We start from the raw sequence: 27,734 nt of genomic DNA on the forward strand, positions 1-27,734 counted from the left end.
TCATGCAGATTGTTATTTTGAGGTCTCCTTCACTTTCTTCCATGCCAACTTCGAGATGTGTTTTGGGTCTGTGTCTTGCTGAAGAATGAAGAACTTCCCAACTAGCTGTAATATTAGCGGAATGAAGTACTATTGAAGTACACTATGATAGCCATGCTAGCTGAGCTCACCATGGAGTTGGTAAAGACTGTGACCAGCAAAGCAGCCCCATTTCATTGCACTGCCCTCACCAGATATCAGGTTTTTGGTGTTTTTTAGCAAAGGCAACTCAAAAAGGTACATTGAAACTATTGACTGTTCCTGTATGTACCAAACTATTCTTTCATGGTCATTTGTGTCACTAAGGCGACTAATCACACATCAGAATTAGAATCAGAATCAGCTTTATTGGCTAAGTTTACCTGAGCATACAAGGAATTTGCTTCTGATTTAGAGCAAACCTACAGCGCACATTCACACATACAGGCTACATACGCACATACTGAACTAGACATAAACTAATACAAACATGATTACCGATAATGCAGCAGACAAGAACATAGTATAATTGCAGACAGAACATAAAACCATGCAAACATAATATAACTAAATGACCAAGCATAGAAAAAAGGTACACGTTGACCTGTATCATAAAGTGACATTATAGTGCAGTGATTGTCAGTTATTTGGAGAACATATTGCACATGGGTATGATGCTACTCAAAAGATAACACATGTGGTTCAGCATGGTGGCACAGTGAGTACTGCTGTTGTCTCACAGTTCCTGGGTGGTGCAAGAGGATGTGGGTTCAATCCCTGCTCAGTTTGTGTGGAGTTTGCATGTTCTCCCCGTGTTTGCATGGGTTTCCTCTGGGTGCTCTGGTTTCCTCCCACAGTCCAAAGACATGCTGTTTAGGTTCCCCCATAGTGTGTGAGTGACAGAGAGAGTGTGTTCCACTGATGTATGGATGAGTGACCATTGTAAGTAGTGTAAGTGGTGAATAAGGTGTGTGGGCTGATAACACTACATAGAGTTTGTTAGAAGTTGCTTTGGAGAAAAGCATGTGCTAAAGGAATAAATGTAAATGTAATCATGCCTTAGTCTACTCCATTCCCAAACTGGGTTTATTTGTCCAAAGGAGTAAAGGCTGCACAAGGAGGCTGAACTCTTTTGGCAGTTGGTCACTTTCCTATCTCTGAAGAATAATTGTGTAGGAGAAGAGCCAGCCAGTGAAAAGGTAGCAATAAGGAAGTGATGTCGAGAGCTCCTTAGGGGTACAAGGCTGGTCGTGCTTGAGCGACATCTCTGTGATCGATAGTCATATCTCCTCACACCTGTGATGCCAGACCCCTGGGTGATAAGAGGAAGAAATACTATAGGGTTATGTTGACGAGAACCACGACCCAAAAGCAGCTGAGCGTCACCCCTCCCCCCACCCAGGTCTACCCCTCAAGGCATGTAATCCTCAGGTCAGTCTTCCAGGGAGCGTAAATGATTTATTACCTTCATCTTGTGCCGTTAAGTTGTTGAGGTGCACTCTTTCAGAAAGCTCCTGAATCCTGAGCTTCCTGCGTGACAGGATGGCTTCACTTTGCACCATACTTCATGACTCTTTCTTTAAAACTCACTGCTCCAGGTCTGCCAGGTATGATTGTTCTCCCATGAGGCTCCATAGACACTACGGATACAACAGCACCTTTGTGTTGGTTCACAGTTTCTAGCTCGCCGTACAGATTTGCATCAGTAACTCTAAACCAAACATGGCCAAGTGATATACTATTACAAAAACCACCTCATCTGTCTCCCCCCATAACTTCCGCACCGCTGGAGATAAACGATGAGGCACCTGTATTCTTCTGCGCTTGAACCCATACTCCTGAAGGACCTTTACAGTCAAGGATTTGACAATAAGGCCGTTGTTTACCTTAATCGCGTTAATTATGTGGAGCGCAACAAATCCAATTATTCCACTCGCATTCTTCATTTCAGATACACAGGGGGAGGCTGCTTCGTCACTGAGTGTCAATATTGCCATTGGGCCTCCATATTCAACATCAACAGTAATCATTAACCAAGATATGGTGGGGTAGAGTCTGGGACTCAACATACTCAACATAGAGGCCAACCAGAGCGGTACAAAGATGGTTCTTAAATCTTATTTATTTATTTATTTATTTATTTTTATTTTTATAGAGCACTGTTCTCACACAGTGACACAGAGCGCTTTAACACAGCCATACAGCAAGAAAAATTGATACAAACAAAGAAGACAGTCAACTAATGGCTACAGTGATGAAGAACTTATTATAGAGCTATAAGTATACCTACTTATTGACTTCTCCAGTGCCTTTAATACCATCCAACCTCTTTTATTGAGTGAGACGCTGCTGGGGATGGGTGTCGGTGCATCTACGGTCTCCTGGATCTCTGACTATCTGTCAGACAGGCCTCAGTTTGTACGGCTGGGGAGCTTTCTATCTGATGTGTTGGTTAGTAACACAGGAGCGCCACAGGGAACTGTCCTGTCACCATCCCTGTTCACTCTGTACACCTCTGATTTTCAGTATGATACTGAATCATGCCACTTGCAGAAGTTCTCTGATGACTCTGCAGTGGTGGGGTGTATTAGAGATGGACAGGAGTTGGAGTATAGGCACCTGGTGGATAACTTTGTGGAGTGGTGCAGCAGGAATCATCTGCTCCTAAATGTCAGGAAGACCAAGGAGATGGTCATCGACTTTAGAAGGACAAGAACTGCAGTCAGACCCATGAAGATCCTGGGGGAGGAGGTTGAGACTGTTCAGAAATACAAGTACTTAGGTGTCCACTTGAACAGCAGTCTGGACTGGAGGGACCACACTGATGCTGTGTACAAGAAGGGAATGAGCAGACTCTATTTTCTGAGGAAGCTCAGATCTTTCAATGTGTGCAGCAAAATGCTGGAGATCTTCTACCAGTCTGTTGTTGAGAGCGCCATCTACTTTGCCGTGGTCTGCTGGGGGAGCAGCATCAATGCCAGAGATGCAGGCAGGATGAACAAACTCATCCGTAAGGCCGGTATCATCATTGGACAGAACATGGAGACGTTTGAGTCGGTGAGGAATAGGAGGTCACTGAACAAGCTGCTCTCCATCATGGACACTCCATCCCACCCACTTCACAGCACGCTGCAGAGACAGCGAAGCTCATTTTCTAAAAGACTCGTTCAGCTCCGCTGCCGTAAAGAACGGTTCAGGAAATCATTCCTACCGTTCGCAATAACTTCGTACAACAGCTCGCCTCTGTGTGACAGATGAACTATTCAGCACTATTGTTAGTTCATTTTGTTACTACTTCATAATGATTATATTACCGTTTTGTACAACTTGCACTTTACTGTTGCACTACATACTGTTTTCATTTATTTATTTAATATACTTTTTATTCTTTTATTCTTCCAACTGTATATATAATTGTACAAACTTATATTTTTATCTTGTATTTTTCCACTTGTTTTATATGTTTTTTTTTTTTATAGATATTGCAAGTATTTATCTGACTTGTGTTCTGCTGCTGTAACATAATAATTTCCCTTGTGGGATCAATAAAGTATATCTATCTATCTATCTATCTATCTATCTATCTATCTATCTATCTATCTACTGGCCACCGGGGAAAGGAACAAAAACTCCCAACTGAAGGTTGAGGGAAAAAAAAACTTCTGGGGGTCCATGGGCCAGTGGTTGCCCACCCCTCCTGGGCATTCTAGAAAGTAACAATTTGTAAGCCATTGTGTAACAAGTAATTATAATGTTGGTAAATGGCATCTTGGATCCCCAGCTCGGCATGGAACGTTGTAAATCAGCTATGTTTACATTTTTTCATTTAGCTGATGCTTTTCTCCAAAGCGACTTACAATGTTAAGGTTACCTTTATATTCCCATTTATACAGCTGGGTAATTTTACTGGAGCAAATTAGGGTAAGTACCTTGCTCCAGGGCACTACAGCCATTTTGGATCCAAAGGCAGTAGCTCTAAGAACTACGCTACCAGCCGTCCCCATGTCATAGACTAGATGTGTGCAGGGTAGACTTTTGAAGATAAAGGGGAATTCATTCATCTATATGGTATAATTAGACAAAGATGGCGCTTGTGTGACACTTGTATTACATTGTAGCTCCACATGAACAGGACAGAAAAATACACCACAAATAAAAACCATAACTTTGAGTACTAAACACTACCTGTAAAATATAGGCAAAAAGGCAGTTGGGTAACAGTGTAAAATTGCAGTCACAGGAATTTACAGTGGGTCAGTGTTAGGGTTGTTGTGAAGACCGATCTGTCACCGGTATCCCGGAAGTTTGTGATGCTCAGCTAGTGACCCCCGTCACGTCCACGCCCGCACCTCAATTGACAGCACCCAACTTCAGTCAAGCACCTGACTAACCGCTCACTCTTTAAAAGACCCTCCTCAGCTTCCATACCTTTGCGGAATCTTATCAGAGACAACCGTCCTCCTTCGCGATGTCCAGTTCACACACAACCCCTGTTCCCAGTTTTCCTGGTTTTCAACCCCTCGCTTTGCTAACCGGCCACATCCATGGATCCTCGCTCCAACTCCGACTGCCGATCGACTGGCCCTTTGCTTCGTCCCCTGACCACGCCCATGGATCCTCGCTCTGACTCCGACCACCGATCGACCGACCCTTCACCTCTCCCCGATACCGAGAACTTGCCTGAGCCCTTGAGTCCAGATGAAAGACTCTGCACTTGGGTCCAGCCATTCCGGCTCCATCAGTTCCACGTGACACCCCCACCCATACCGCCTTCTAATTTTAATGCCACCACCACCTCTTACCTTTTTCATTTCAATGCAGGAACCTTACCTTACCAGCAACACCTTATCATAAAGTGAGATGAAAGCAGAATTATAAGCTCTCGTTTCCAGGAGAATTCCACTTCACAGCCACTTTCTTTGATATCCGTTGTTCTCAGGGCCCAAAGTTTAACGGCTGAACCTTCAGCAGGTGACATTTAGGTTGTATGATGTCACAAAATTGACAAAAGGGTTTGGTTTCTCGCAGCGGGTTTGACCAGGGCCTGCTGTGTGGCAGGTCTGGGGTTCGAGCCCTGGTTGGAGTGCCTTGCAATGGGCTGGCGTCCTGTCCTGGGAGTGTCCCCTCCCCCGTCGGTCTTTCGCTCTATGTTTCCGGGATAGGCTCCGGCTAGCACTGACCCCGCTCGGGACAAGAGGTTGTTGACAGTGGTTGATCGGTTGGTTGGTTTGGTTTCTTAATTTCTTTTAATTTCTGTCAGATCATACTAGAATGATGGACAGCAGGTGAAACTGATAGCTTTAAACTAAAAATAAAATATCTCGGCCACTTGGCCGCCAGACAGACCATCATTACTCTACAGGCCAAGAGCAGACCCTCACACGGGTGTGCTGAGGATGCACAACCCAGGGTCATAGATTCTTTCAATAATAACACCATTGGTTGCATTCACTTCTTCTAGCGTGCAGATGACAGTTTATGCAACGGTTGAGATTCTACACCTGAGACAAAATATGTTAAGATTAACAAATTCCTGGAATGGTAATTGTACCCTTAAGCAAAGAGCCGAAGTCTTTCAGTAAAAAAAAAAAAAAAAAAAATATACCCAGATATGTCCCACTGTATGACAGTAAGATTGGTGCCTTGAAAAAATAGGAATAATTCATCTGATGCAACACACAGGGTGTTTTTTTTTTTCCAGAGTTTATTTGTAGAACCAACAAACTTTGGTAATTTAGCAAATTTCAGTATTCGAAATGCACTTTCGATGAGCATGTAGCAAATAAATAGCACAGTGTTCCAGAAACAACAAAAAAACAAAATTTAATATTCTTGTAAAATGAATTACATGTGAATTGTAACTATAGGATTACTGTACTACTTTACATTGGGTTTTTTTTTTTACCTATTTAAATAAAGCTTTTGAGTTCCTAAAGTACCGTCTGGTGTCCATTTTTAATTAAATAAATAGAACATAGTCCATTCCTACATGCTCCACTATGTAGCTTTGGAGATTTTTCCAATTATATACAGTGAAAGGACGCTACATAACCACCACAGTTCCTTTTCAACCTTTTTACACAGTCTCCCTCCATTTCTCTCGCCATATTTTACATCATTAGAGTTAAAAGTAGAAATGATCAAATATGGTTATGCAGAAATAGTGTAAAGCAGATTATGTAATTCCAAACACCTATTTCTTGTGCATTTGATTTCACAGTTCTTTTTTCTTTTTCTCAGTTTTTCAATGTTTTTCAGTCTGTGGGTTCATGAGGTGTCAATGCAGGTCGTGCGCTTTGGCACCGTGTCAGGAGACCCGTCAAATTACAGATGCACAACGTATGTGATGAAGATGTTCGACGTTGTCTTGAGAATGACTTAAATGTGCAACTGTTTAAAAAAAAAAATGTATAGCTTTTTAGACCCTTGGTCCTGTTTTTTGGATTTTAATTGGAGGAAAATGCATTTTGCAAATGTCTGCAGGTTCAGGTGGGTCGGAGAGGTTCATATCACTCGGCCCAGGTGTCGTCGAAAGGGGTTGGCGTTCATCTTGGTTTTGAGTCTCCTGTGTGTCACAGATCTTCTTGCTTGTGTGCTCTTTAATTTTCTTCTTGTCCCGTCACATTTCATGAGGCAAAATAGGAACTCTGCATGGAATAGAGGCGGTCGATTGGGTTCCCCACCCGTGCCTGCAGGGAGCCAACATCCGACGACGCCATGAAGCAGTCACTGAGGCTGGTTAGTGACGTGTCGCTGTCGATGTCGTGGAAAACAGAGTCGTTTCCTGTCGGAAACACACGGGCCTCTCGGTTAAAGAGCTCCTCCCCTCCCACACACACACACACACACACACACACAAATCCTATGACAACCTAATTGATCAGGTACAGCAGATCCCGCCACTGCAAGCAACACTCCACAGGGAAATAAGACACACTTTATTGCCACGCCTCGCAACGTTAAACGGCCTTAATGTTAATACACCGCTTTTCGTATAAAGATTCTAATGACCTCTCTTTGTCGGCTAAATCAATAATTACATACGCTGTGTCCCAAGAGGCCAAAAAAAAAAAAAAATCGTACCGCCGTTGTTACGGTACGGTTCAAATGAAGTGGCGTAAACAGGTTCCGTCTCGTCCAGAGAAGTTTAATTGTCGATGTTTAAGGCCTCTCTCACACAGAGGGGTCTTTATTGGGTTCTCGGGGTCCAAATGACACCTTTTCATCAGCACAGTGACAGTTTGATGACACATACATTTTTAATATGCTGCAGCTTTCCCTGTGGAGCTAATAAAAGCGGAGCGGAGGGGAACACCAGGGGATCCTCAAGATGCACAGCAGGGCGTTATATCACTGCCAGCCTCCCGCTAATACATGATACGCACTTTTTGTTGGCAGAACAACTCAGAGGTCTTACCTGACCTTTAACCAAGCATTTGACCATCTTGGTTCAGCAGTGATATCTATGTTTAAAAAATTTCCGTAACAAAATATTGAGAAAATAAATATAAGCAGTCTTAGTGTGACGGCCTTTTGTGGAAGATGTCTTTCTGTTGTTATTTTTCCAAATGAACATTTGAGGGAGCGTTCCAGCATACAGAACTAAGAAGTCATAAGGAAGTCTACCATAATTATGCATTCAGTATCAATAATAGTTGTTCAACACAGGGTCAAGGTTGTCCAGAGCTCATGCTAGAAGCACAGGGTATGAGTTATAGTTCACCGTGAGCAGTCCATCACAGGGCAATCACAAATACATGAACTAAGAGCAATTCAGAGTCACCAATTCACCTGTAGCACATCTTTGGACTGCGACAGGAAACCAGAGCACTAGGGGGAAACCCACACCAACGTAGGGAAAACATGGAAACTCCACATGGACTGAGCTACCTGCTGTGTCGCCACCCCACCCTCTCCATTATTATATCTATAATTACTGTTTCAAGCACAGTGACTGCTGGCCAACAAACAGAGGTAGGAGTGTGTGAATAAGAGGATGTTAAACAATGGAAAACACATTGATTCCACTGCTTGGATGCAGTGGGTATGGTGAGTGGAGTCCACACTCACCATATGGGTTCATGTGGTCTCCGGGCATCTGTGGGGGGGTTAGGCCCTGCTGGAAAGGGTCCGTATTGTAGCCGTTCTGGTCCATAGCTACCAGCGGCTGCTGTGGAGGGGGCAGCGGCGTGTATGAGCCCATCATGCCCTCCATTCGGCTCGAGATCACCTCTACAGAGCAGGAGGAGATTCGGTTAGTGCTGTTGTGGTTTGCAACCCAGCCATGTCCCCATCCATGTACATCCACATGTACATCACACCATCTAAATTTCTTCAACAGTAATGTAGCTTGGCTGTGGGGCGGGGGGTAAAGAAGCACGGTGTAGCGTGAAAGCCAACAAAAAACAAACTATAAGAGGAGTTCAACACCACTGCGCACCATTTCCGACAGTGTATTTAGATATGCTCTCAGCTCTGAACTTGCGATGTAAAATATCCTCCCAACGCCATCTTCAGCTTAATTTTACCGTAATTTAATTACAAGTTGTCTACCTGTATCACAGCACATTCGCGCAGTGATCCAGAAATCTATTACGATGCTGAGCATGTAATTGGGCAGCAGGTGGCGTAGTGGTTAGAGGAGTCTCTTTGAAGTCTGAGGTCCTAGGTTTTAATCACACCTCCTGCAGTAGTACCCTTGATCAAGGTACTTACCATGCTTAAGAAATAAATAAATTGTAATAAATAATTGTATAGTTGTAAATGCAACATGAGTTGCCTCAAAAAAGGTGTCAGATTAATAATCGTCATCACCGTCATCAGATGCAAAACACAATAACGGCACCGCCGGTGAAAACACTTCTCACGCACCTTGACCAAGCCGTTGGGAGTTCTGTTGCTCCTGTTGCTGCTGCTGTCTGCGGGCCAATTTCTTCATCTGATAAAACAGGGGAAAGCATTTTTACCTTAACTCAAAAAGCAATTCCTTCTGCAACAACAGACAGGGATGCCCCCAAACACTTAAGCTGCTGCACACCGCAGGCACGGAGCTGGCTGCAATTCATCACCTGCACTCTTTTGAAGATAATACCAAACTGTAGGTGGACAGAGCCTCTAGCTTAAGTCTGAAATAGATCTTCATTTAAATCACATCCGGAGGAGAGATTCAAGGAATTCGTGCCAAAGAAAGTGTAAAGTCAGAAAGCTCCTTCACCGTGTCCATGTCAAGATATTGATTGATTACTTTATTGTCATTGTACTGCTGTGCAGAACAAAAAATTATATATTTTTTGATTGATTGATTGATTGATTGATTGATTGATAGGGGGGCGCTGTGGCGCAGTGGGTTGGACCGGGTCCTGCTCTCCGGTGGGTCTGGGGTTCGAGTCCCGCTTGGGGTGCCTTGTGATGGACTGGCGTCCCGTCCTGGGTGTGTCCCCTCCCCCTCTGGCCTTACGCCCTGTGTTGCCGGGTTAGGCTCCGGTTCCCCACGACCCCACATAGGACAAGCAGTTTCAGACAGTGTGTGTGTGTGTGTGTGTGTGTGTGTGTGTGTGTGTGTGATTGATTGATTGATTGATTGACTGATTGATTGATTACTTAAAAAAAGTACTGCAAGCTCCCCGTCGGGGGATCAAACCCGGTTTCAGGCAGGGATACTGACCACTATACTAATAAGGAAGTGCTACATGAAGTGTTATATGAATATGAACAGTACATGGAAAATCCATTGTGTGTTTAAATCATCTCTAAACTGATTAATTCAAAGCAGCAATCTGACAGCGTGCAGTCACACACAGCTGTACAGTTACGCGCAGCTTCAGCTGTCCCTGGGAAAACATCCCGGTGCCGCTCACCTTGGCCCTCTGGTTCTGGAACCACACCTGGACCACTCGAACGCTGAGCCCCGTCTCCGCAGCCAGGGTCTCCCTCACCTGGAACACGCAGAGAGCGCACGTGAGCCGGAGCCACGCCAAATCCCACCGTGACCGCCGTGTCCGAGAGCAACCGAAGGGTGCAGCTGCTGAGACCTGAGGGTCATGGGTTTCAATCCCGACTCCTTGACTCTGCAAGGAGCTACTTACAAAGTCCCTCATTCAAACATCAAGGGGCAGATTAAAGCCCCTCCCCCACCCTCTTACGAAAAAGCCACGGGTCCGCTTTATTCAAAGTAGCTCGACTCTCTTCGTGCAGCCCTTTCAAATATCTCTTTCAGTAGGGCACTATGTGACACTTTTATATTCTTGAGCCTTTTATATTGCCATCCCTGGTCCACAGAAAGGGCCGCTGTCCTGCTGGAAGCTGAGAAATACGTGGACGTTTCCTGCTGTCCATCTCCATTCCTTGCAAACGCACGCACCGTAACCTGCTTGCGCAGCCATCCCGGAATATTGCATTACACTGTGTTATTTTACATTATTTATTTGACAATAACATCAAATGTTGTGTGTTATTGGCCTGTTAGTTCACCCCGGAACAGAGCACCCATAAAAGTAAAAAGGTAAAATGGCGCCACAATGTCTGTAGCTAACAGTGGACCAGATGCTCTTCCGCACACTTTATAGGGCACGTTTACATCGTTTCACGTAGCTAACGCCTTTCTCCAAAGTGACTTACGCCGTTAACATAATTACAGTGATATGCTCACCTACGCAGCTGAGTAAGTTGTGCTGAACCGCAAACGGAACATGAACTCGCAAAATCAGGGTGACAAAATTTTTTTTTTAAAGTCGGATGCTACCTGCTCCCTATCTGTGGGCGTGTCTATAGATTATGCACTTTGTCGAAGGGTATAACATCTGTCGTTGCGTCTGGACATCGAATCGACAGCCTTCTGGTTCTAGCGTACGAGCCTACAAGGGAAGGAGAGCCTCACCTTCCTGCAGGGCTTGGAGGATACTTCGAAGGAGGCTTTGAAGGCACGTCGCTGCTGCGTGGTCAGGATGGTGCGTGGTCGCTTGGGTCTTCGGGGGTCCTTACTGTCATCACCACCCTTGCCCTGCCCCCCGGACCCCTTCTCTGGCTTCACGTCCAGGTCCTCGTCCTCGCTTTTCTCTGCGGGAGAGCAGCATCCATCACTTCCAATCACGGCCATTCCATTTCCATTTCCATTTCGCCGCTTCTCAAATGGCTCCAAGGATCCAGATCCCACAAAGGCACGTTTATCCAATCATAACATGTGGTTTTCATCCGCGATTATCAATATTTTACCGAAAGAAAGACCGCCGCATGAGACCGCTAGCAGGTGTTGGCTCTAGACACACGTGCATTTGTCAACAAGACAATGGACTGCATATATGAAAATTAATTACACGCTTATTCATCTTTTTTTCCTCGGAATAAATCACAGATAAGAGCTGCAAAGCATCCACCTCGACGCAGAACAATTTTAAAGAATGAATATAGATCATTGTACCTGGAACGAGATCTGATTAAAAATGTATAAAAAATAAGTAAAGCAGCGAAAAGCAACATCAATCAGCAGTGGTCTCACAAACCCAACGAGAGTAAAGACTTCAATGCATGCCCCCCCCCCAAAAAAAATATAGACATATATTTCAAATGCTTCACCACAAGAAGCCCACAACACAGAGACACTTCTGACAAATTTGTCTCTGCATGAAACGGAACCAGATGGACTCGACATAAGATCCTGGCGAAGACGGCTTCTCTTGTGGAAGTGGAGGACACGGAGGAGAGGATGAGACGTTCCCAAAACATGGGCCAAGACGCCACCGCTGCTGCTGCTGCTGCGCCTCGCTGGCTTCCAGCAATTTAATTGCTCTCAGTTGAAGAGAAGGGCCAATGAGAAGTAAAAGCAGCTCGGGGACTCCGCTTTGAGAGAGACTGGTAGCGGGACGTGGGATCGGCAAATGCCAGGACTTACAGGGGGTCCTTTCTGTCCTATTAAGACAGGGTTCCTCCACTAAGCTATTTTTATTGGCCACGCCCCTTTGTCTCAACAGCTTATTCCCATCTACCCATTTAGCCAATACCATGCACCCGGTTTCTCTTCAGGTACCTGAAAACCGATGAGCCTCCAAGTTCACCAGGTTCAGTGGAGTGAAAAAAAAAAAAAAGATTGGATCTCGACTCGGTGATGTGTTCATTAGGTATCTCCAGCCTCGGGCGGCTCCGCCTCTCGAAGCGCTTAGGCAAATTTCGATTTATGAGCGCGGCTTGTTTTTGATTTTGACACAAAAGTAACCCCACGGAGGGGGCCTCACCAGACTCGGAGTCGTCGGGACTGATGGAGCTCAGCAGCTCCTTTTCCTTCTCGTAGTCACTCTTGCAGAGCAGCTGGCCCTCCTTGAGCACGAACTCGTCGCCTTTGCGAAGCTGCCGCTCGCACACGCAGCAGCAAAAGCAGCCCAGGTGGTAGACGCACTCCAGCGCCCGCATGACGAACTCGGTGGGCGCGATCTTCTCCAGGCAGCCGCTGCATTTGGTGCCGAACAGCCTGGTGAGAGACGGCAGAGAGAGGAGGCGAACATAAATAGACGTGACCGTACGATACGCAGTCTCTGGCCAAATAATCACCGAATAAAAAAAAAGGTGGAAATGTGGTTTACAGTTATGTCAGCGGTTTGGAAGGGTCAAACTGGTGCCCAGACCTGTTGCTCAAAGCATGCTTTGGATGAGGGAGCCGCAGCGTCTTCGAACCAGCTCATTTGTAAAAGGACCCCAGATAAGACCACAACGCTCCAGTAACGTTCAATTGTGGGCAGTCGATGGCTGGGATAAAGGGGCCCCTGGCTTCCGAGAGCGGCTTTAGGAGATTTAAGATGGTCAATTTGCATGGCCGCGGCAACAGGTTCACGACTTGCGACAAACCTCCTCGTCCTTCTCTTGCCACCCTGTTCCCGTTCCTGCTAATTGCGTTTGTATGTATTTCAAAATGTGTTCTAGAAATAACATGCAATAGATTCCTACAGCCTGAAATGTCCATCTCTCCATTTGCTAGGAGTAAGTGCTTTTCCAGGGTCACAGTGGTCCAGAGTCTATCCTGGAAGTACATGGCATGTAGAGGGGACACCATCCCACCACTGGGAGACTGGACAAACATACACAGTACCAGCAGTTTAGTCTCCAATCCATCTGAAACACTCATCTGGACCGTGGGAGGAAACCAGAGCACACAGAGGAAACTCACGTGAACGTACGGAGACATGAGCACTCCACACAGACTGAGCTGCATTCAAACCCATGTCCAAATCTGCAACCCAGGCACTGAGGACACAGTGCTATTCACTAAGATGCAATAAACATCATTCTGAGCGTGTAACGTCACCCAAGCGCAAGCCAGATCTGCATTTCTGTAGAGGACACAAAGATGAGATAGGAGGATAGGGCGTCCTATTGCCAAGCAGGAGCTGCAGTCTTCCACCTCGGCAATTCTCTGACTTATTACCCACCGGAGAGTTTGGGATCGGATCCTGCTGCGTCAGGCAGACGTGGGAGGAATGGTGCCGCACATCTCCGTTTGTTCTCTCTCGCTTTCTGTTCCGCCCTAGTGGGGTTTAATGGTCCCAGAATGCACTCAAATGGGGCGGTGGGAGATTTCCTCGTTCGCGGTTTGGATGCACTCTCGTCCGTTGCTAGATTCTCTACAAACACGTGACCGCTCGCAGGCGCACACGCTACTCCAGCAACGGAGCAGGATTTATGAGCTGGATGTTTGCCTTGGTCTGCAGGACAGCTGGCCGCCTATTTATCTGCTCTTAACATCTATTTCATTTCGTGAGCCAGGCGTGATGGGAGAGTCGCGGCCCGCCGCCGCCGCCGCCTCCACCGCCTCCACCTCCCCCTGTTTCGGAAGCACGGGACAGTGACAAATCGCACAAATATGAGCCAGGAGAAGGGAGCAGGACTCTTTGTCATGGTAATACCATCATTGGCAGCGATGGAGGATTGATAACGAGCGCGTTCGCGATACCGCTGGAACACAATAGCAGAATTCATGGTGGCCGCTAGCCAGCCCACGCTTTTGTTCCTTTTTGCCACACGCAAGGAATCAGATATTTCTACGTGCGATCGTTTGTCAAGCGTATTGCGCATCGGATCCAAATCTAATCTCCTGTTTCACAAAATATTCCGCCAAGCAATAGCGAAGGCAGGAGTACGTGGGGGGCTGGCCGTGTAAGACTGATGGAAGAAGGATTAGTATTACTGGACAGCATCACATCAGCGATTATTAAAATGTCTTTATATTCATTAAACACGCCAACTGGACACAGACAGAGACATCTGGGGCCATACTAGAAGTGCCATCGATTCGGTATCTCTGTCCTAGGACACTTTTCATTTGGTTAGGATTTTTGTATGGTATCTCTGATCTACCACGTCTTTCAAATGGTTCGATATCTTAGCACGGTATCTCTGTCCAAGTGAAGTTTTCATTTGGTTGGGTATCTTGGAAAATAAGGTATCTCTGCTCTTATAAAGTTTTCACATGGTTTAGTATCTGAGCTTGGTGCCTGTTCTAGCCATGTCTACATTTGGTTGGGTATCTGAGTATGGTATCTCTTTTGCACCATGGCCTTCATTTGGTCAGCATATGGCATCTCTTCCAGTAAAGTCTTAATTTGCTTGAGTATAAAGAAATGGGGTTGCTTTTCTAGATTGGTTGGGTATCTAAATATGGTATTTCTGTCCTAGCAGGACCTTCATTTGGCAGGGTATTTAAGCATGGTATCTCTATCTAGAAGTCTTTGTTGGGTTGGCTATATAAGTATGGTCTTTCTTTCCAGGTATGGACATCATTTGGTTGTGTTTCTCCACTACCTCTTCTTGTAAATTCTTCATTTGGTCGGATATCTAACTATGATACCTCTGTCCTGGTACATCTATTTGTGTATTAAACCTTTGTAAGGTTTGCATGTAGATTCAAAAGTCTAAGCCCCAAGAGCAGGGAAAACACTGCAGTGTAAAAAAAGCTAAATAAATGGAGAGGGGATTCATTTTCAGTGCATTTTTTCACACCTTTTGACCCAACAGGAATGAAGGAATAACAAAAGAGCTGTAAATGTTGACAGAGTCATACTTCAAGCTCATCTCCTATGATTAATTATAACAGTTTTAGATCACAATTGGGTTTCGCACCTGGGGGATCATACCTGGCATGAGCTGTAAATGAGGTAAATTCCAGGGAAACTAAATACTGAAAACACCAATTAATTAAGGGGCTGTTTTCAATCTCCGCAGATTGAAATTTGCACCCACGGACAGAAGTTTCCTTGGCCTAAATTTCTTACGCTACTGCCAGATGTCAAGATGGTGAAGTATCTACGATTAATGACAGCCGTGCTAATGAACTTTAGAATCAAGTTTAGTTTAAGTCATTAGCAGATGTTTTTTAATTAAAGCAACTCACTCCTGGTTACTATTAGTATTAAGTCACATCAGTAAAAACTTAAAAAGCGTTCACAGATTAGGTTCTTTCAAAATTTCAGATATAGTTCCAGTAAATTAAAAAACGCTTTTAAAAAAAAATATATATATATATATGTATATTTTTTTTTTCTTTAAAAATATGCAATATACTGGGAGCAGTTTTACACACACACACACTGTCTGAAGCCGCTTGACCCAAGCAGGGTTGAGGCAAATCAGAGCCTAACCTGGCAGCACAGGGCACAATGCTGGAGGGGGAGGGGACACACCCAGGATGGGACGCCAGTCCATTGCAAGGCACCCCAAGCGGGACTCGAACCCCAGACACACCAGAAAGCGGGAGACGGCCAAACCGGGCTGCGCCACCACACCCCCTGGAGCAGTTTTAAATAACACAAAAATAGTTTCTCTTTTCAAACTCCTACTTAACACTGGTTGTTGACTGATTTATACTATAAACATGCAGTGTTCCTTATTTTGTTATTGATCTCTGACACTCGGGAACATCAGACACGAGCTGTAAACACTGTTTAAGTGAGTTGAATTAAGGCACCCTACACTCCTTTTTTTTTTTTTCTGCCAGTTACTGCCTGGGTGCAAAAATCCTGGTTGTGTTAGTGAAATTTTAGAAAACAGATGTGATGAAAATGCAGCTAAAAATAAATAAGTGAACGAGAAGATGTTGATGCATTCAAAAATCCGTAGATCAGAAGTTTGTAACACAACGTGCCGGTGAACTTTCACTCTTAAAATTAATTTTATATAATTTCCTTTACAAGCTTTCTTAGAGCCCATAAGCACACCCACTTGTGCTGTTGGATATTCTAAATGTAACAATAACTTTAATTACCAGTCTCATTTCGAAAGGACAAATGCCATAATGGATTTTCCATCACGATTAGTCCATGTACCACGCCTAAGTGTGAATGGATCACTTGATGCACGTGAGTACATGGCTGAGCTGTTGCATGCTGGGAACAAGGACACAGAGGGACAGGCTAATATATCTGTCACCAGCCTCCCAGACCCAAATCAAATGTTTGTCCAATTTAAAGCATCTCGATCTCAAACACCACAGGCCGAGGAAGAGTCAAAGGAAAGGAAATTGGTCTTTAGACCCAACTCAGAGTTCCTTGTTCTTCTCCCATCCCCTATTCACGAATATAACTGAAATTCAGACCTCCTCATCCAGATGAAAACATTCCTTTATATGTGCCTTCGCAAATTCTTTCCTTTTTTTTCCTCCGCCTTTCTTCCCTCGTCGAGCTAATCTTGTAAGCCATTATTTTTCTATTTCCCCTTCTGTCAGCACGCATTATTTTTGCTGCTGTAATTCCCATTCTCTTCCATGAAGAATCTTCCTGTCCCGCCATTGTCCCCCGGCTCTAATCCGGACGTCTCACACTCTGCCCCGGACCCCCGCCCGTTCTTCGTCGGGGTTCGGGTGGGACAGCCACGCGTGATGCCTCTGCCATGGCAACGATACCTCTACGGGAACGCCGGGGCGGTGCTCTCTGGAGGCCGTACCCTGGGGGTAAATCCCGAGGGGAATGAGCGGGGAGCGCTGCACTGCGGATTTATGCAAACCCCTTTCTGCTTCTTGAACCCAGTCAGTGAGACCGCCACTAGTTAGAATAGAAGGAGGGTGGCAGTGTGTGTGTGTGTGCAATGAGGATAGCGGGCTAGGATTATCGTACAGCCCATTGGATGCCCCCCACGTGACACAAGCGTTGGAAGAACCTAATCCATCGTGAATACTTTCTTAAAGCTCGGCCCTGAAAGGCTTCTCTGTAAGGCAGAACCCCTCGTGTCACATCAACCCCTCGGCTCTCGGGGGACTTCTGATCCTGGCAGAGGGCACGTATGCAAACAGGCGATGGCCCAGCGCTGCCTTCTCCTCTGGTCATTGGATTTCCGTACCTGTGCTACGGCGATGTGGAGGGACAGTCGTGTGAAGAGGACGAGCGAGGAGATGCTGAGGTGTGGCTCATCCTACTTAAACCATCAAAACGCTGACACTCGCAAGCACGCCTGGAGTCCCGCTAATACAATTTGGAAAGAGCTGCATCTAATTTTACCAGCCTGTTCAAACAGAGTATAAAGGCGAAGGGATGGGAAGCAGCTTCCTGAGCAGCTGTAAGCAATTGCTTTGAGGGCGGTCACCCGTTGGCCGTGTTACAGCCAAGGCGACCGGCATGCGGAGGCAAGGTCGGGGGGGAGGTTTTGCTGACCCTCGCACCCGGTAAGACCTTTCAGAGAGCTTCCAGAGACTCGTTCAGATAATGGGGAGAGGACGGATGGGGAACAAGACAGCATAGACGATCCGGGAGTCACAGGGATCACCGATTTCATCCGACTCCCATGCCAGGTTTTTTTAAGCAACATCAGGAACTTTATTCAAGTAAAACAGGCCTCCCGTTGAAATAGCATTCCACACAGAAGAAGTTCCCAGAGACCGAAGGGTGTTTAGTTGGCAGCTGTAGTTTACCAGAAGTTGAATATTTCATTATTTTTAGGCGTCTCGCTGGTTCAACATTTGATGCCCAGATGTTTCATTCTCAGACTCGTGTCATCATTTCTTCCCGTACTTTTCCAGCTGTGTGTGAGACAGCTGCTGGACACTGCAGATACAGGAGGGGAACAATCACTGCAACGAGGACCTCTCCACCCATCGGCATCGGTTCAACATGTGCGCTTGAGCCACTGGAGTGCTCTTCCACTCGGGGACTGAGACATTGTGCATGGAAGAGGGACTGCACTCCATATGGGTCATGCATCATTGCATAATGTTAGCGAAATAATACATTATAGCCCATCAATGAAAGAAAAACCATATCCACAGCAAGAAGACAGATACAAGCTGAGACCCCTGTAGCAGCCTTGGAATGAGAATTGAAACCATGGCAAGACCACAGCTAGATGGAGTGTGTATCTATGTATGTATGTAATGTGTGTGTGTGTGTGTGTGTGTGTGTCTGTGTGTGTGCACGCGCGCGCACTGACAATGAAAATGTAATACTGGATGTCGAAAGAGCTCTCACTATTTAATAGCGCTAAGAAAGCGGGGGTTCGTGAGCAGCAATGGCAGTACAGACACTCCCGTTTGCCTTGTACATAACTGCGAGGCTCATGAGGCCGAATCAAAAGCGCCGCCTCTATGTTCCTCCAGCGAGCGCCAATCATCTGCCTCTTCAGTGGCCAAATGCCTGCCTCCTACTGTCCTTTTTGGCATAGCAAAGGTCTCGATATTGAGGCTCTTTGTTTTTAATTAAGCCCCCAGCAAGCAGAAGGAAACGCTTTACACTGCACCGTGCACACACCTCACCAGTGGTCCAAGAAGGGATCCAAGTTTGATTTAAGGGATCCTTAAGGGTGCTGGATGAGGGGGATTACTTCTACCCACTACTATGTTTATGCTTTTAGGAGGTTTTAAGGAATCCCCATTTACTGTAGAGGCATGTTATTCTGAGACAATCACTGAGATTCCCTTTAATTAAATCAGTTACTCCCAGAACCACCAAAACTAACAGAAAACACACACACACAAACACATATGCAAGCACACACACATAGAGTGAGTTACAAAGCCCAAGTAGTGGGACTTTGCCAGGGGCTGAATGAGATCAGAAGCTGATGTCCACAGTGATTACAGCACCCATGAGTGACATCAGCCTTCCTGACAGAGGTCTGCCTGTTGCCTAGCAACACCCCCAACACACAAGCTAGAGTCATTTTAGAGCCCAGAGGGGGAAGGCAACTGGTGGCCACAATTTAACACTTTTACTGGTGTTAAATGGACTTAAATACGACTGACTATCGACCAACCCAATCAACTGATGTTAAATTGACTTTAAGTACGATTGACCCCCCCAACCCAATCAACAGTCTTATTAGTGCTAAATGGACTTTAAGAGCAAGGTTACATTTGCTGTACATAACGTCCATCAATGGATGTTTTGAGTTTTGCTCTCAATACCAACTGCTTTCAAAAATGAACATGTCCGACCAACGACATACTGAATTTTACTCTTGTATGATCCATCAAATAACATTTTTCTAAAGTGACACACTTTGTAATTTCCCAAACAGCTGGATATTCTATTAGATTGGTTCACATTATGAAATTTTTAAATGTATAGAACAGTTTTTCCCTTTGTGGGAGGCAAGACCATAACCTTCTGGTGATTTAAACTTCTGTTGTGATTTAACCACTAGGTGAGCTGCTGGTTTCTGCTTCGGTGACCCCGGGAAGAAGGGAATACAGTCCTTACTCAAGCTCACACTCCTGGCACTGCTGCCAGATTTGACTGATGGACCACGGAGGCAGGGATGCTAACAGCGAGGGCGGGTGGTCAGTGGTGCAGGTGGTCAGGTCCAGTCTCACACAACAAGCAGTGCTTTTCAGTGCCAGCGCTCGTCCAACCTCAATGGGCTAAAAGAGCCGCTAATCACTACTGTCACCAAAGCTCTCCGGAACAAAACCCACTGATGGAGTAACTAATGGACTCAATGATCCAACGGTCGGTAGAAGAAACAGACCGACCACCACCTTTTATAAACCCTTCATGCTATTAGGAGCTTCTGAAACCCTATTAGTAATTAAACTTGAATTAAAACTACCAACCTCTCAACTGGATGATTCATATTCAGTATCAAATTATTTCTTGACAGCATCAATTAATTCTTGTCAGTTAGTGGTGTTTTGTAAATCATCCACTGCACGAAAATCTTATGACTTCGCACGAGATAATTACATCTACGTTAAATTATTTAATTTAGCTGACACTTTTCTTCAAAGCAACGTACAGTGTTAAGATACAGTTATTGACCCATTTATACAGCTGGCTAATTTTTACTTTTTAATATTCTACAGGAGCAACTTTTGGGGAGCTGGCGCAGCGGGTTTGGCAGGTCCTGCTCTCTGGTGGGTCTGGGGCTCGAGTCCCGCTTGAGGTGCCTTGTGACAGACTGGCGTCCCGTCCTGGGTGTCCCCCCCACCCCCCGCTCCAGCCCTCCACCCTGTGCTGCCGGGCTAGACTCCGGATTGTCACGACCCCACTTGAGACAAGTAGCTTCAGCCTCTGTGTGTGTATGTGTGTGTGTGTGTGTGTGTGTGTGTGTGTGTGTGTGTGTGCGCGTGCGCAACTTTTAAGATAAGTGCATTGCTCAAGGGTATTACAGCTGGAGGTGACAGTCAAACCTGCAACCTTTGGACAACAGCTGTAACCATTATGCTACCAGCTGCCCAGTGGAAATAATTAATTTTGCATTGTCAAAAATCATTTGTCTGATTGCTGTTTTTATCTGGGGTACAATACACACATCACACCACGCACATCATCTAGTGCAACAACTGCATACTGTAGCGCTACTTCACCGCTCTGAGAAGAAAGAGGCATGCTAACATGTGAGACGGGTGGCAGGATAGGGTGGCAGGGTGGGCGAAGTAGGGTTTGGTGCATAGGCTGTGGGGTGGTGGGGTGAAGAGTAGGGTGGGGGTGGGGTGCAGGTACACAAGCGCTCTGTTTGGACAGCTGGACGTCTTAAGAGCCAGCACACCATTCAGGACTAGTTTACACAGCAACGCCACATTCACCCCAGCACCCTCACCCCTCTACACCATCCATCCACCCACTTCATGTTCCGCACTCCAAGACTTAAAGGCCTTTGCTTTAAAATAAAACTCAACTGGCAATAATTACAAACAGAAAAAATTGTACCAGTATTATTTACGATTGGCAAGAACCGATATAACTAAATATTTTTTAACCATACAGCACCTTTATATAGATTACATCTGGTTTTATTTTCTTATGCAAATATTCTTTACAAAATGTTAATCCTTGTTCACATAAAATACAAGAATTGGAGGTTTTGAAAAAAAAAAGCTTTTCAAATGGGGTATGTATTCACTGTGGACAAAAATTAAAGAGCGCCACTCAGAGAACCTATCACTGCTCAGCACGTTACAGACCGACCAATCAGATGTCAGGGGAGGAGCTAACAAACGAACGTGCCAGCTGTGTCTGCTCTGACTGGCGGCTCTTACTGTTGATCTGAATCATCCAGCTGCCCAGTGAATGAAGTGGCATATGGGCAAAGAGTGTGCTCACCTTTGTCGTGCTCAGTTACACTACTATGGTGAAATGAAACATTTAGAGTCAGAACTTTAATGCAGTTTAGATATATAATAATATATGCCGCATCATATGATTCGCATATGATCCAAAGCATCGCTAAGAACATTCAGCCGGCTCAGTGAAAACAATCCAAATGGTTTGTTCGACCGAATAGAGGCAACATTAACATAATCACCAAATTTCCTGCATCAAAATCAGTTTAAGGCAGTTTAATAATGTCATACATTTTATTTATTTATCTGACCTTACAACATGAGGTTTGTATACTAAGATATTTACACTTATTCACTCATTTATATGTAAAATGGTGCCCGTTTTACTGTACTGATTCAGGCTAAGTACTTTAATCAATGGTCCACCAGCTGGGGGTAAGATTTGAACCTGGGACCTTTGACAGCTCTACTCCAGAGGTGAAGTACAGCACCAAACAAACATCTCTGCTCATTCCCACCCTCCTAATGATTAAAGGACTAATCAGATAGTTGTAAGAGTTCCATTACATCACCGTAAATACACAAGGAATTTGACAAGTCTACGGCACCAAAGCAACTAAGGCAATAGCAGATGCCTTTGGGGGCCCAAACCTGTAACCTTGTGGTCTTATTTCAGCACCTGAAAACTGGGTTGTGTCGATGTCACAGGCCCAATCTAATCATCAGAGTCCTCAGTGACCATACATGGGGTTCAAATCACACGTGAAGTGCAAACCTCCACAGCCGGTCCTCAACTAGTTAAAGTCGAGTGGAGCTCTTAGCACCCCCGGGGGCACGTCGCTAAGCTCTAGAACAAACAGCAATATGAGGCATTTAGAGGCGCCGTCCTCAAGTAGGCTATGACAAGACTTACCAGGAGTGGGGTATGTTGTGGGGGGCTACACTCAAGGCCCAGCTGCCTGGTAATGAAAAATTCCACCTCTCTGTACCCAGGACCAGAGAGGCCATCCCCCCACAGCCCAACACCCCCACCTGAAGTTCATTCCATCTTTGAGGCACTGAAAATACACCAGGTCACCGGGGGTACGATGGCCAAAATTGGTGGTGCCGTTGGTGGAGAACCTAGAGAAAAGCCCACGGGTCGACCCCAGCATCGGCCCCCCCAAACCCATTCCTGGGGGTCTTAAGGATGTTGTTGTGAAGTAGGGGTGTTTGCCCAAGTTTTAATTAGAGGGCATAATCCTGGGATTACTGCGAAAGTGACAGGGGCAAAGCCCCAGGATCAACAAAAGCCCCCGAATCAAAAACGAGTGTGGCAACAGAGGTTCTGAGACCCACTGTGGATTAGCCATTGTCCGAGGAGGTCCCAGAGATCTGTTTGTTCACGTCCTCCACCCCTCACAGCTCCCGCCACACCATGTTTACCCTACTACTACCCTTCTCAAACCATATCCAGCCATTATATCTCAAGTTACTCCTGGCCACTCAGACACTGGGTCTGCATGTCAAATAACTTTTCACTATACATGTATTTATTACATCATTATAATTGAATGCCTAAGCTAATAGCAGCCTGGAATTATGAAAAGAAAATAATTATTTCAAAGTTATTTTTTCTTGCAAATAATTTCCAACGCAGAGATTTTAAAAATTGTGTACATATATTAATTTAGCTGATGCTTTTCTCCAGAAGCTACTTACAATGTTAAGATACAATGATTTTGCCATTTGTATAGTCGGATGCTTTTACTGTATTAGGGTATGTACTTTGGTTAGAGTGCTAGAGCAGGAGTTGGGATTTGAATTTACGCCACCTTCTAAGTACAGTATAAAATACCAAATGAGCAAAGAGAGCTGTGCCACTGTGGGGAAGGTAGGTAGGTTGTGATTAGTAGCTAGGTTGTGATTAAGGATGTTAATAACCTGTCCATAATCCGAATCTTGCCGTTTCAAGACCTAAGGCAGCCCTGCTATTGTGCCCATCAACACACCTCCCTGATGTGCAACAGCAAAAAATCAGCATAGAGCTGTTAGATGGGCCAGATGAAAGCACTGGCTGACATAAGATAATGTAAAATATAATATGTTTTCATCCACTATTCCAGAGAAATAAGGCATGTTAAAGGAGAGGAGCTTTGCTGTGTGGTTTGCTCTCATGCGAGTTTCTGAAGAAAGTTGAAGTGCTTTGAGATCAGGTGTGGCCTAGGGTCAACGCCCCAGCCATTCTCACCCCCACGTCAAATAAACAGAGCTCTCGCCCGGCAGACTTGCCACCTCTTTGCCAAGGAGTCGAGGGGTGGTCCGTCACCGCTTGCCTGCTAAAGTCCCACCGCGGACGTGGTCATCCAGCAGAGGTGTGACTTTGAGTGGACAAAACCTTTCCTGAAGTCAAAAGAGTACGACAGCGGGAGGGCTTTAGAGATGGTGGACGCCTGTGTAGCTCCTGATCCTTAGGTTGCGGGTTAAAGACACAGGAGAGGGTGCAATGCTATTCAACGCCAGCTAAGCTAAGCATGTTTGCAAACCTAGAGAGATGTTCTTGCTAAGCAACTCAACAATGAAAGAAATGTGAAAGGGAGCTGAGGGACTAGAGATCTGGCCGTATCACAGACATTACATTTACAGGCCCTCAAACCTTCAACATGAGGAACATTCACTCCCGTCTCCATCTGATACACAGATACACAGCCACGCATACATGCTGACATGCTAAATGCTAAAAGCTGCATTCACGGTATTGCTCTTTGATGGACGCCAGCTTCGCATCGCTCCACAAGCGGCTTTTACAAACAGCACGTAAACGTGTCTAAAAAGCGAAAAAGAGCAGGGTTGTCCCAGACGGCAGGCAAACTTAACCTCGGGACGAGAAAAGAAGTCCGTTGGGAGATTGTGTTGTGGGAATGGAGCGTTGCCATGGTCGCGCTGGCAGCTCCTGCGATATTAAAAGTTGGCTGTGACGAATGACCTGGAGGCGCCGGTTGAAGGACAGCCTGGCTGGGGCGGTGGGGGTACACAGGAGTCAGCTTAACACCCAAAACTGCACTTATTGCTCTTCTGTAATGCTGCTTGAATAGCACCAGTACGACATGTGTGGCCAGCGCTTAACTTTTCAGCATAAACATACAAAGATGCACATCATAGCCAATACGTGATTTATACTTTCCTTGATTGAAACAAAGCAGCAGAATCAATGAAATGTGCATCTGGGCCTTTCCGGGTAAGTTCATCCTTGCATTGTTTGCCACCTTTTCCGAAACGGTCCAAAGTATTTATTACACGAGTGAGAAACGGGAAACCCTTGTGGTACATCCACAGCAACATGCCAGATGGAGGAAAGCAAAACATATAATATAGCAACCATACGTAAAATGGAAAACTCGGGAGACATTGAAATAGGGGTGGTTTCATGATGTTATTATCTATTATTTAGCTAAGACCTTTCTTAGGTTTTCTCCATTAATCTACTTGCAATACCGTTTATACAGCAGGGTAATTTTTACTATATCAGTTCAGGGTATTGTCCTTGATCAAGGGTACTACTGCAAGAGTGAGGACTCAAACTCTGATCTTTGGCTTACATTGTGATGGCTGTAACCACCTGCTGTTCATACTGATCTCCTTCTGGACATTGCTCCAAGAAACTAAGGCTTGGCAATGGCTTTCCCAGGGACAGATGGAAGAAAAGGAAAAGGTGAAAGGTATGAGAGCACCACTAAGATCTCCTGACTTCTCACAGGCAGAAACTTTTGAAAGGATTCTGAAATAGCAGGTGTCAAAAGGCATATGTGAGCAGATGAGAGGAGCACTGTCAGAAAACTGCTCCTCCAATGAACGATCTTTGCTGAAACAAGTGAGTTCATCTTCTTCTCTGTCACATGACCACAGACCACGTGGTCAATGTGCAATCCTTGCTCAGGCCATCACTGCATTTGTTTCCGTCTTTGTGGAACTCCTACAGCCTATATGATATACACACCTCTTGAAACAAAAATTATGCAGTAAGCGCTCATCCGACTCAACAGCACGTGGAACTTCATGCATCTCTGCTCCTCGTATTTTACATGTATGATTATATAAACAGCTACTTATCGAGACATTACAAATCGCCGTCTATTACCTTGCATGACCCCAAAACGCGAAATGTGTTTTACCGTGGCTAAAAGCCCAACAATGATGAAAGCATTGGAAATTGCCCTGCACCAAGGAGCCAAGAGAGAAGTTGTTGGAGAATAAAATGTCCACTGAAGCCCATGAGGAGCAGCACATGGCAGAGGGAAAAGGACGATGATTTGATTACCCACTTCACTGACGATGACTCCTTTTCAAACTGCAGCTATGGCAACAGCAAGAAAGACTCTGGCCAGAACTTCAAAAACTGAGAATGAGTCTGAAGTTGTCAAAATGGAGGCCTTCAATCAAGTGCTTCTTGCATCATCTTGCTTATAGCTACCAGATACTTATTTAATTGTTTAGCTGATCCTTTTCCCTCACTGAACATTTTCACCATTACAGTTACTGCACAACACTAAATGTAAGAAGTATGAAAAAAGGGAAGTCCAACACGGTCAAGAATGAAATGACCAGGTTTAATATCAGTACCTTGGAGATATACTGTAAGCTGGAAAAAGAAGAAGAGGGTGACCAGCAATCAGATGGACGACACCACTTTTAACCCTATGGACACAAGTAGTGGATGGAACATTCTGGAAGCCAGTTGATGTTGCTGCCAAGAATCTATATAAACCTAATGACATTTACCAACAATAAACTCAAATACCCTACCCAACAGGGATCAGTGACTTTTGTTTTAGACCGTAACCAGATGGTTGTACATCATAGTGACCACAGACACCATGTTCAACACTAAGGGCTCAGGTGGAGAACGTTCTTGAGACACTTCTACATATGTGGTCAAGAGTCGACATGACTTCAGAGCAATATTGATGAAAGGTGGCACTGCACAGTGCCTCCAGGGATTTGAGCCAATAACCTTGATGGTACAAACCAATGCCCTTAACCATAATGCTGCTATGTGCCCAGAAAGCAACATAGCCATGAAGAGTCCAACCATCTGTATCAGGAAGTGCTCCACACATCTGAAAGGAAGTGCTGTTTGTTTGATCTCAAGCCTTTCAACAATCCATCACCACACACACACACACACACACACACACACACACACACACACACACACACACACACAAACTTCTATTCCTTTTTCTCCCCATTGTTGTCTAAAGCCAACCCATTCCATTCTACAAGGAGCTGTCGTCACACCATTCAACACACACGCCCTCGCTCGTCCAGAAGGCCCTGTATTCATCAAGAGATTTTACAGTCCCTAAATGCATGCAAGGCCACCATTGTCCCCACGGTTGCAAGCCCAAGGCCCTCTTCGCTTTGGGGAAGCGCAGCTGCCTACATAATATAGGGTGACAAACGACGGGTGTGGATCATGACAGTTTTCAGGCTCAGAGGTGGCGATGGAAACACACAAACACATGCACGTTCACGCACATACACACCCTCTTGCAGGCAGGCTGGGGCCTGCACATGTATACCCTCTTGTGGGTGGGGAAGTGAGCAGGCAGTACCTCAGGATGAACACCGCTCGCTCCCACTGTGACAAACGGCCTGGTGGTTGCTATCGGGACAGGTTCCAGCCCCCATCTGGCCCACACCCAGATGCATGATGGAGAATTTACCACCTCAAGACTTGATCTGTTAGCCACGTAGCGGCAGCTACCCAACTCTCCACTCATAACCTTGGGCGAACACTCCTCTCCACAGGGCTGCACCACCATCTCGCTACTGAAAAGCACCTCCAAATGCGACCACCTCTGCTTTCTGACCAGATGCCAAGCGGCGGCCCTGTGCTCCTCTCCCAGCCATATGACTTTCATTTTCCACTCCTGAGCAAATCAAACCAAATTGCAAGCATTACAACGCATCTTTGCCACTTCCCTGACTGGCACCAGATTCTCTGCGTTCATCAGCAAAGCACTGGATGAGTCCACTTTCTTTGTGATGCTCAAGTGGGTTTGATTTTGTTTCAGTTTGTGTTGAGTCTGCATCTTCACCCATGTTCATGTGAGTTTCCTCCAGGTACTCTGGTTTTCTCCCACAGTCTAAAGGTATGTGTTTCAGATGAATTAGTTATTGTAAATTGCCTGTAGTGTCTGTGTCCTTGTAGGTTTGAATGAATCAATGTGTGTGACGGCTCTGTGATAGATTGGAGTCTAACATGTAC

At 45.4% G+C, this 27,734-nt stretch overlaps 1 protein-coding gene across 2 annotated transcripts in view; it reads right to left on the reverse strand.

Moving 5' to 3' along the window:
• Positions 1 to 5,963: 5,963 nt before the first annotated feature.
• LOC108922585 (LIM/homeobox protein LMX-1.2-like) overlaps positions 5,964 to 27,734 on the reverse strand; it is a 51,916-nt gene continuing 30,145 nt past the window's right edge. For both annotated transcript variants that reach the window (XM_018732806.2, XM_018732805.2), the window contains 6 exons: positions 12,246 to 12,478; positions 10,895 to 11,073; positions 9,876 to 9,953; positions 8,890 to 8,956; positions 8,089 to 8,250; positions 5,964 to 6,802 (listed from right to left, as the gene is read on the reverse strand). In XM_018732806.2, the coding sequence (XP_018588322.1) occupies positions 6,645 to 6,802; positions 8,089 to 8,250; positions 8,890 to 8,956; positions 9,876 to 9,953; positions 10,895 to 11,073; positions 12,246 to 12,478 (877 nt within the window). In that variant the 3' untranslated portion in view covers positions 5,964 to 6,644. The remainder of the gene's footprint in view (positions 6,803 to 8,088; positions 8,251 to 8,889; positions 8,957 to 9,875; positions 9,954 to 10,894; positions 11,074 to 12,245; positions 12,479 to 27,734) is intronic.

This window comes from Scleropages formosus, chromosome 6, assembly GCF_900964775.1.
Source record: "Scleropages formosus chromosome 6, fSclFor1.1, whole genome shotgun sequence".
Classification (NCBI taxonomy): Eukaryota; Metazoa; Chordata; class Actinopteri; order Osteoglossiformes; family Osteoglossidae; genus Scleropages; species Scleropages formosus.